General features: G+C 31.9%; 1 protein-coding gene across 2 annotated transcripts; it reads right to left on the bottom strand.

Moving 5' to 3' along the window:
- Positions 1–2,263: 2,263 nt before the first annotated feature.
- LOC135193713 (uncharacterized) lies at positions 2,264–5,509 on the bottom strand. 2 transcript variants are annotated; one of them, XM_064217401.1, is made up of 2 exons: positions 2,894–5,509; positions 2,264–2,411 (listed from the first exon to the last, which is right to left on the bottom strand). In XM_064217401.1, the coding sequence occupies exon 1, from the start codon at positions 5,372–5,374 to the stop codon at positions 2,918–2,920; it is 2,457 nt and encodes an 818-aa protein (XP_064073471.1). In that variant the 5' UTR covers positions 5,375–5,509; the 3' UTR covers positions 2,264–2,411; positions 2,894–2,917. The 2 variants fall into 2 exon arrangements, with proteins under 2 accessions (XP_064073471.1, XP_064073472.1); XM_064217402.1 differs by having other exon boundaries at positions 2,963–5,509.
- Between the last annotated feature and the right edge of the window lie 4,372 nt (positions 5,510–9,881).

Below are 9,881 nucleotides of genomic sequence, written 5' to 3'. Positions count from 1 at the left end.
CCCCAAAAATCTGCCAAGAATTATTTACAGAAAGACTCAATATTTTTTTATTAGTTCAAGCATTTTGATATGAACCTACTACCTCGGAATCAACGGACTCTTTAGCTAGCGACATGATCAACCAGGCAGCATAAAATATATCAGTTATCTTGGAACACAAACATCATGGCACTTGATTTTAGAAGATCGTTTCTTCAGTAAATCTATTTAAAATAATTAAGCAAGCAATACAAAAAATATAAAGATTTTTTTTTCCTTATAGGTAGGACGTGCCAATGGGGCACCTGATGGTACTTGTTCACCAACGCTCGTAGACATTAACACAGTCAGAAATATTCACCATTTCTTACATCACCGATGCCCCACCAACCGTTGAAACTTAGTTGTTTTGCCTTGCGCTTGTTACACTGGCTTACCCTTCAAACCAACAATAATCAAAACACAACAATACGAATTGCTGGTTACATAGTATTAAATATATTAACAGCTATTTGTCTTTAAAGACGTAGATATGGGCTATCTGGGCTTCAATGGGCTTGTGGCTAGTCACCTTTGCGATTGGCAAAAGTAAAACATATAAACCACATTTAGAAGCGTCTGTGCGTTATATCCCTTATTAAATGTAACATCAATATAATGACTCTACCTTTAAAACTGTAAAAAACGAATAGATATGATGCTATACTATGGACGTACAATCAATCAAATCAAATCAAAATATACTTTATTCAAGTAGGCTTTTACAAGCACTTTGAAATCGTAATTTAACAAACTATATTAAGTAAAGCTACCACCGGTTCGGAATGTAGATTCTACCGAGAAGAACCGGCTCAGTAGTTACTCTTTTTCAACATTTAAAAATACACTCATGTTAGTTAAACACAATTATAAATGTTATATATCCTGCCTGGAAGTCAACAAGCATTAACTCCATGATTTTCTATCATTTATATAATCTTGTATCGAATAATATGCCTTATTTACTAATGTAATTTTTTTCAAATGATTTAAATTTATGAAATACATAGTTTAAGATGTTAAAAGAAACCACGATGATTTAAGTTTTTGTATTACATTAAATGTTTGCCAATTATTGTCAAATATATTTTATTTTGAGTATTCTACCCCAAAGTTGCTTGATTTAAATTGAAAACGTTAAAGTATTATTGAAGTTCAACAAATAATAACAATGAAATTGGTCCATCTTATTTGAACCAATGTCCAGCCACTATGCCACTAACCAATACTACCAACCAATTAAATATCAACAAAACAAACAATGTATAGGCGCTACGTAAAAATGATCCAACATTTGGTCCAAAATATTGTTCCTATTGAGATATAATAAGACATTGCTCTTTGGCGTATTGGCGAATGAGTGGTATGAACTTGTCTGTCGAATATATAACCAAAAAACAAGAAACAAAAGCAAGCTTTTTATATATATCATCCAAAATTTTATGCAGGTTTAAATTTGTTTAAATATTTATAACACGCAAATTCATTGCATGTTTCAAAAAGTATTTCGTCAGCAACATCCGAATATTGACAAAAACGATGTATCGATCGTATCGATGTATGAGATGTAATCGAATAAAAACATTAGTATGGACGATACGAATTACGAATTTACTCGTGAGAGAATGTCAAGTGGAAAGATCTCCGATTTGCATTGAATAGATTTAAAAATAAAATATTCTACGGACGCAAAACAATCGAGTTTGGTCATTTCGAATTCTTTGTGTGTTAATCATCGTGTTAGAAATTATTTTGTTTAATGAAATACGAGACAGATATATTTAATGGTTTTGTGTGGGCGTCGAACGAATTATACAGGTGACCCAAGAAAAACTCCCAAACGGAATGGGACGGCACTAGTAGGCATCATTTTCAAATATAGTAGTTACAAACTCTTCTCGTCCTCTATTTATATTCTTGAACAAGTGTTTCTATGTAATAACATCTATTTCTTTAAGTTTACCTTCTTGGTTGAAAACAAGAAATTAATTTTGGAAAAAATAGTTTAAGATATCTGTTTTAAAATGTTCTTAAAGAAATGTAATAATGCCAACAGCTTCTATTTTCATATTTATCGAAAACTGCTTATCGAAATTATCAATAACTTGTTAAAAATAGTGTCAATAAATACAATTACAAATACTTCTATATTAGTTTAAGAATTTAGCCAAACAGAAATTTGAATAGGAACATTTTAGCAAAGCAATGTTGACTTTATCTAATGTAAATACAATGAAACAACTAATTGTTGGTCTGAGGTTTTATTATCTAGTCGGCCATTAGGTGCAACTTGCAAATTGTTCAAATTCACACTTTGGTACTTGAAAACGCCCACGGTCAATGAACACTGTTCAAAATACGATGGAGCCGACGAATGAATCTTTAGCGGTATCCTGCAAAAAATATCCATTAAATAAAAGTACTGTGCAGCTTTCAGACAAGAAATATAATTTTTCTTCAGAGAATATAACCACGATTTTCAAATATCACACTTTTACTTAAATATTTTACCGGAAAATATAAAGGTATAATATTGCCGATAGCTTAAAACGAGTACGAAAAAAAATGTAAAAAATTCTTACCAAACAAAACCGTTGCACATTACATAAAATATTATAGAATTGGCTGATTTAAATAAAATGTGATAAGGCTGAATCGTTGATATTTTTATCATAATTTATAGTGAATGTCAAAAATTCAATGTAAGCAAGAATCTAAACGTCCGATACAATTACGAAAAATATCATCTATTTTAGTTGACAGCGAGTATCTAGATTGCCGGCAAACAGTGATGACTTACGTGCTTAAATTTGACAGTCACAGATTATAAAATCTCTAACGTCAATTACAAATGTTTTTTAATTAAACATGAAACCTTTCGTGAATCCTTAATTGAATTTTAGACTATTCGACAAACGTTTGGATATTGCGATTGAACAGAAACCATTTCTTTGGCTGACTTCCTGCAACATGCTGGTATCATTTCACAGCATGGCTGATGAACACAGTCTGGTACGGCTCCATAAAGAATGTAATTACCACTTATAGCCTGCGTTAAACATTTAGGTATCATGAAACATCGAGGTTGGTGTCGACACGACCTCTTCTCCTTCGGCTTAACCTGTGTACCGACATGTTCTTTTGCCGTTAGAGTTATATATTTTCTTGAGCACATTGGTAGCTTTGTGCATTTAGGATAGTGAATGCATGACCCAGTCGGTACCTCCTTACTCTTATCAGATAATAAACATACCGGCAAATATTGACACATAGGAACATGTACGCACGAGCTCTGTAACTTGGGATCGTATTGTACTTTGTAGCAACCATGGACAACCTCGCATGGTGGTTCGTGATTGCAGATACTTTGTATATTTTTTTCTGTCTTATATTCTGGTAAATACTCTTGTACGTCAGTATAAGGTGGATGATACTGACTCGCCTGTTCGTAACTTTTGTGTCTGGATCGTTTAATTTTTCGACACATTTGGACGAAGCTCGACTTTTTGCTTTGCGTTACTGGCCATAAGTTTCCTTGAACGTTATTTTTGGGAGGCGGTAAATTTAGACAACCGTTGATTAAAATACAAGGTGGATTGTGAATACATAATATTTCGCCATTATATTTTTGGGAGATGGCTTTGGTTATATCGTCATGGTCTTCTTGACAGGGTTTTGTTTCATTTTTTGATCGATTAGTTTTTTTTATTTTTTGATAACATTTGCAAATAACTTTTGGTTCCTTACTTTTCTTTTTTGAAGAATTACTAGTTTGACTCGAATATTGATCATTTGGATGACAACGATTATTTAGAATTCGTTCAGCTGTATTCGAGTCTGTGTTTCCTTGAAAATCATAATTTTGACAGTTTTCAGGATTACATTCGTGGCTTGGCTTATTAGGAGGTTGTATGCAATCACAACTTTTTGATACTCCTGATTTTTGAATCTTGCTTTTCATTTTACGAGCAAAAAAGTCCCAAAATGTCGAAGAGCTTGAAGGCATTTTTAAAAAGCTTTCAGATTCACACGCTGAACACTTCGCCTGACAGGATGATGTCGAGAAGATTTGAAGGGGTTTCATTTGAAATTTTGAAGGATATTGTTGTTCGTGATTTTTTAAAAGGTCATATTTTAAATCATCAATTATTTTGTCCTTTTCAAAACTTTTTTTCATCTTTTTCAGAAACATTTTGTATTGCTGTATTGTGCAGGGTTTAATGTTTTCAAATTCAGATTTCGATGATATATTTAAATCATTACTAACATCAGTGCCATTATTTTTAAATATTTCATTAAACTCAGATAATACTTTATCGTTATTTGCTACAAATGGAAATCCTTGAATATTGTTCACTACATTTCTCTTCTTCTTTTTCAGAAAAATTTTGAACTTGTGTGGATTGATATTTTCGAGATCAGATTTCGATGATATGATTAAATCATTACTTACATTTGTGCCATTGTTTTTTGACATTTCGCTAAATTCAGTTAACGGTGTCTTATCTTTATTTGTTATGAATAGAAATCCCGGAATGTTTTCCCTTACATTGTTCTTCTTTTTCAGAAACTTTTTGGTCTTGTTAGGATTAATACTTTCGAGCTCAGATGTCGATGATAAATTTAAATCATTACTTATGTCAGTGCCATTGTTTTTAGAGTCTTCATGAAAGGCTGCTGTTGGCGCCTTATCGTTGTTTGATGTAAATGGAAATCTCTGTATATTTTCTTCTACATTATAAACAGGTTGAACAGAATAACCTCTACGATGCTTATGGCTCCGTTTTACACGTCGCCGCTCACAGTTTGAAAAAGAAGCTCGTTCAGAACATTTTGTAATATTCCTTGTAGCTTGATCTTCTTTAACGATTGACATGTGTTTCGTACAACAGTTACGACGTCTTAAGACGGTTGATAAACATGGCATAGCTTTATTTGTTACAATATGTTTTGAATAAACGTTTTCTGTACAATATGCACTACTTTGGTCTCCATGATTCTTGTTAATGTTATTCAGGGTTAATTTTTTATACAAATAATCTGATTTCGTTTCTTCACTTTCCTTTCTATTATTAATTGATGATGAATTTTTATTTTGTTTTCTGATCTCAGCTGTTTTCTTTTTATTTCTATTCACAGCATTATATACTAAGGAGGTCATATTGGCGTGGTCATGAAATAATTGTATATTATGTTTAGTATGACTAGTTCTTCCATTTAAGAGCCTGTGATTGCCACTTTTTGAAGCTACGGTGGGAATTTTATGTGGACTCTCGAAATCTGAACTGTCCGAATGCCTTTCAAGATGGTTGGGATTGCAATTCATCAAAAACTCGTCTAAGGTTATTTCGCGCATTTTCGAAGTTATATAAATTTCCTCTTAACGGAGATTGGCATGTCGACTTACGTTTTTCATTTCAGTATACTGTTTTTAAATAAATTTTTGATCACATCTTCATTTTGGTACATTCTCTGTCATGACAGATTTTATTTTTCTTATAAATGTTGACGTATTAATATATCTCAAAAAAGGTATTAAGCTTCGTATTTAATTCTAAAAGACTTAATATGTAATTTTTATATAAATATTTGTAATATAGGCATAATTCATAATTTTAATTATTTTTTGAAATAAGTCCATTATAATTACGAGCACGACCTAATTACTCGATTCTATAGAACTCATAGTGTATTGTTTCAACAAGAATAGTATGCAGAACCGTTACGACTTCACGGGGTGATGTTAAAACAATGAGCTAGGGTATGCGTGTATTATTATTATATAAATTAAACGCTGAATTAATATGCAGAGGTTATACGTCATGCTGGAAACGTTGAGTATTGAATTGGAACTATAGTGAGATTGAATCGTTTTGATCATACATTAAACATAATTGTTAACATTTAATGCTTTCAATACATATACATTAATTGAATTACTTAAATAGTACCTAATGAAGTTATTTCCGTTTCTTATCACGGGTTGGTGGTAGATTTATATTTATTAATATTTTGTAAAATATTAATTAAAAAATAGTTATTAGGATATACATTTGAATTATTTTCAAACCCAATATTAGAGCACTCTTAATATTTATAATTTATTAAATATAATAAAAATAATTATAATCAATTTAAATTTTATATTAATAATGGCATAAGCGGGCATAGATAACATATCTAATATCATGTCGGAATATACAAATAATTAATGCTTTACAACCTACACGATTCTATTCTCAAGATCGATCATCCGCTGTATAAAACTAACCTATACGTCACACTAAAATAATAGGAAAGAAAAAAAAAACACAACCAAGTTGAATGCCGAAGCATTACGTTTTAGGAATAATGAATCGCCCGAAAGGGTTCATATTAATGTAATAGGGGTGCAGCCCTCTGTAATCATAGGTGATCTGACGTTCTCTCTTTTTTATACTATAAATGAAATGCGGGATCGCTATTAAGTTTCGGACAAAGCCCAACTTTTTGTCGGACACTGTATTCTCCTTTTTCAAATTTAGAACCCCAATAACTCAGCGTAGATATGTGACGCGGTTTCAATTCTGATTACGTTAATTACATTGTTCCTTTGTTATTTATTGTGCTTAGGTGATAAAATAGTGACTAAAAATAGTAGGAGACGATCAAGAGAAATTTCTATACGTATATTTGTTGACGCTTTATTTACCAGTACCTTCAAGACTTCTGACATAACACAGAGACTGCTATGTATGTTGAGACTTAGGGAGTATTGTAAATTCTTTCATTTATATATACGTATATATATATACATGCACACATGTAAATATCTGCCAATTCGCCTGCATTGTAACAGTTCAGATTCAATCATTAGTGGAAGCTGATCATTACATTACAGCGTGCAATGATACGCAATAATACAATTTGTCCGACATTATAAAAACATCTAAACCGAGTTCTCGTAATCGAATATTTGATTGTAACACTGCAAATGAATAACACCGGATACCGACACCAACGTAACGCTGACGTGCTTTATGAAATCAAAATATACTATTTTCAAGTAAACTCTTACTAGAACTTTTTGATCGCCTCGGACCGCAGATCTTACCGGACCGGCGAGAAACTCAATGGGTGCTACATTTCATCAATCAAAATACGTGTATGAATCATATTATACGCTTAAATTCATAAACATTGTTTGAAAAACGTCGATTATTGAAACAACGATTTTATATCTCTAGTAATTTTTTTTGATGACCTCCGTGGTCGAGTAGTGTGTACACCGGTTTTCATGGGTCCGCCACTCCGAGGTCCCGGGTTCGATTCCCGGCCGAGTCGATGTAGAAAAAGTTCATTCGTTTTCTATGTTGTCTTGGGTCTGGGTGTTTGTGGTACCGTCGTTACTTCTGATTTTCTATATCACAAGAGTAATGTATGTGATGTTGTCCAATATTTATATTTATTTCTTTTTAAAATGGCAAATGTTTTGCTGAACATCTTGTAGCTGTATGATTCTGACTTTGACTTAATAATAACAGAGATCTTTATATCGAATTATTTTTCTTAATTTCATTTCGACATATTATAATGACAAAAAAAAATACTTAAGAAATTTAATTGTTTAATAAAATAACTCCTTTCAAAAACCTTCGTCTTAAATTAGAAAACAATACGTTTCATTATTTTCAACAACATCTTAGTGCAATTTGATTACAGAATCCATTTTCAAATCAAGATTTTAGCACACGTTTGATAATAACATCAGCGTAAAATCCAAGCTGAAGCAAACGAATAGAAATGGCGTAATATTTAATAGGAAAATTATGGTTCCCTTTGTAGATTTATGAGTATTATTTACAACGAGAGGTAAAGATAGACTTGTAACTACGTTTTCATCTCCGCAAAGTCTCTACATCCTTCCTAAAGCTGGTTATTCGTTTCTGTAATAAAACTCCGCAGATTAAATAAGACATTAAATACAAGATTATATATTTTACTGTAATTATTTGTTGATTGGTGCAGTGTATTCATTAATAAATTAAATTGATAGGTTCCGGTTCAGAAGATAGATTCTATCGAGTACTGATAAAAATCGTTAAGAAATTCAATAGTTATTCTTAATTACGTTGTTGTTAAATAATATCGATATCGATATTTATCTTAGATAACGATATATCGATAGATATAAATCTATCGAATATTTTATGCAGGTGATAAATTTTCTAAATACTTAGTCTTCTTTATTAAGAGCTGACAAATTAAAACGAAACGTAAGATAATAATTATTGCTATTAGGAAAAAAAATATTCACGAACCTGTCGGTAGACTACGGATTTTTTTTTTTTTTAATTTAATCTTTAGAATTTTTTAGCCGTAAATCTGTATACCGGTTTTTATTCATCATAAGTGAACTTCAATCATTATAATTTACTGCATTTCAATGTACATAAGTGAGACTGACCTTGAAAATAAATTGCAAACATTTTAAAAAACATTCGAAGATCTCATCACGTTACCAGATTCTAATATCGCCCTTATTTTCAAAACAATACGGGTCGTTATAGCTTGCGTCGCCCTTTTGTTATCCAGGAAGGATTATAGGCCACATGTGTCCAAACGTGTTATTAAAACGAACCAGATTTCATACAATTGAAACTTTTTTATATGGATACCCCGCAGCGATCAGCGTTCCTTCTAAAACAATGTTTAGGTCGGCGCCACACAAACTAGCTAATCAAGTTTTACGAATATTTGTTATTCGACAAAAATCACATTTTACTTAGTTCGTAAATATGAATTAAAACGTCATTATTACGTGGACTGAAACCGTAAATAGCTCAAATATAACAAAATATTGCAACAACAGTGATATTAAGGCGAATCATGTGTGCGGTCAATGTAAATATTTGTCATACTTGATTGCTGTGTAAAGTAGACGATAAACCTATTTGCCATATTTGTGCAATTAAAGCGATATAACTCAAAGGCGCCTCTAAAAATTGTCCTGTTTGTTGGTCTATAATATAAATACGAAAATGGTATTTATACAAATATATATATTTTTTAATGATATCTGTAGGCGTCGATCGCCTACAGATATCATAAAGCAAATGGGCCACCTGATGGTAAGTGGTCACCACCGCCCATAGACAATGTTGCTGTAAGAAATATTAACCATTCCTTACATCACTAATACGCCACCAACTTTGGGAACTAATATGTTATGTCCCTTGTGCCTGTAGTTACACCGGCTCACTCACCCTTCAAACCGGAACACAACAATACTGAGTACTGCTGTTTGGCGGTAGAATATCTGATGAGTGGGTGGTACCTACCCAGACGGACTTGAACAAAGCCCTACCGCCAAGTATACAGTAATTAATAGTAATAAAATACACTATTGAGTCAATAAAAAAAATGTATATAAATTATTAATAATAGTTATAATGTTTAATTTGACAATCAATAAGTAAGTGTAATGCTTCTATATTGAATAAAGGAATTTTATTTGACATTTCGTCCAGTCTATTCTTCTTAAAGATCTTATTATGATGCCTAATTTTCCTCAGTTTTGCTTAAAATTGAACTTTAGAATATCCCAAATATCCCAAATAGTACGTTTAAAAATGTAAACTCATATATATTAATAGGGAAGGGAATTCTTACGGATTAATATTAATATTTAATTTACTATATATGTAGAGCTTGATACATAATTTAAGTACTTAATTAAGGTACCTTACCTGTATTGTCCTGTGTATCCGTCCGGGTAGCTACTCGTCCTGTACAATACCGCTAAACAACAATATTTTGTGTTCGTGTGTTCCGGTTTTAAGGGTGAGTGAGCCGGTGTCACTACAGGCACGAGGGACGTAACA

The sequence above is a fragment of the Vanessa tameamea genome, chromosome 16, assembly GCF_037043105.1.
Source record: "Vanessa tameamea isolate UH-Manoa-2023 chromosome 16, ilVanTame1 primary haplotype, whole genome shotgun sequence".
Taxonomy (NCBI): Eukaryota; Metazoa; Arthropoda; class Insecta; order Lepidoptera; family Nymphalidae; genus Vanessa; species Vanessa tameamea.
This window is presented reverse-complemented; position numbering and strand designations above follow the sequence as displayed.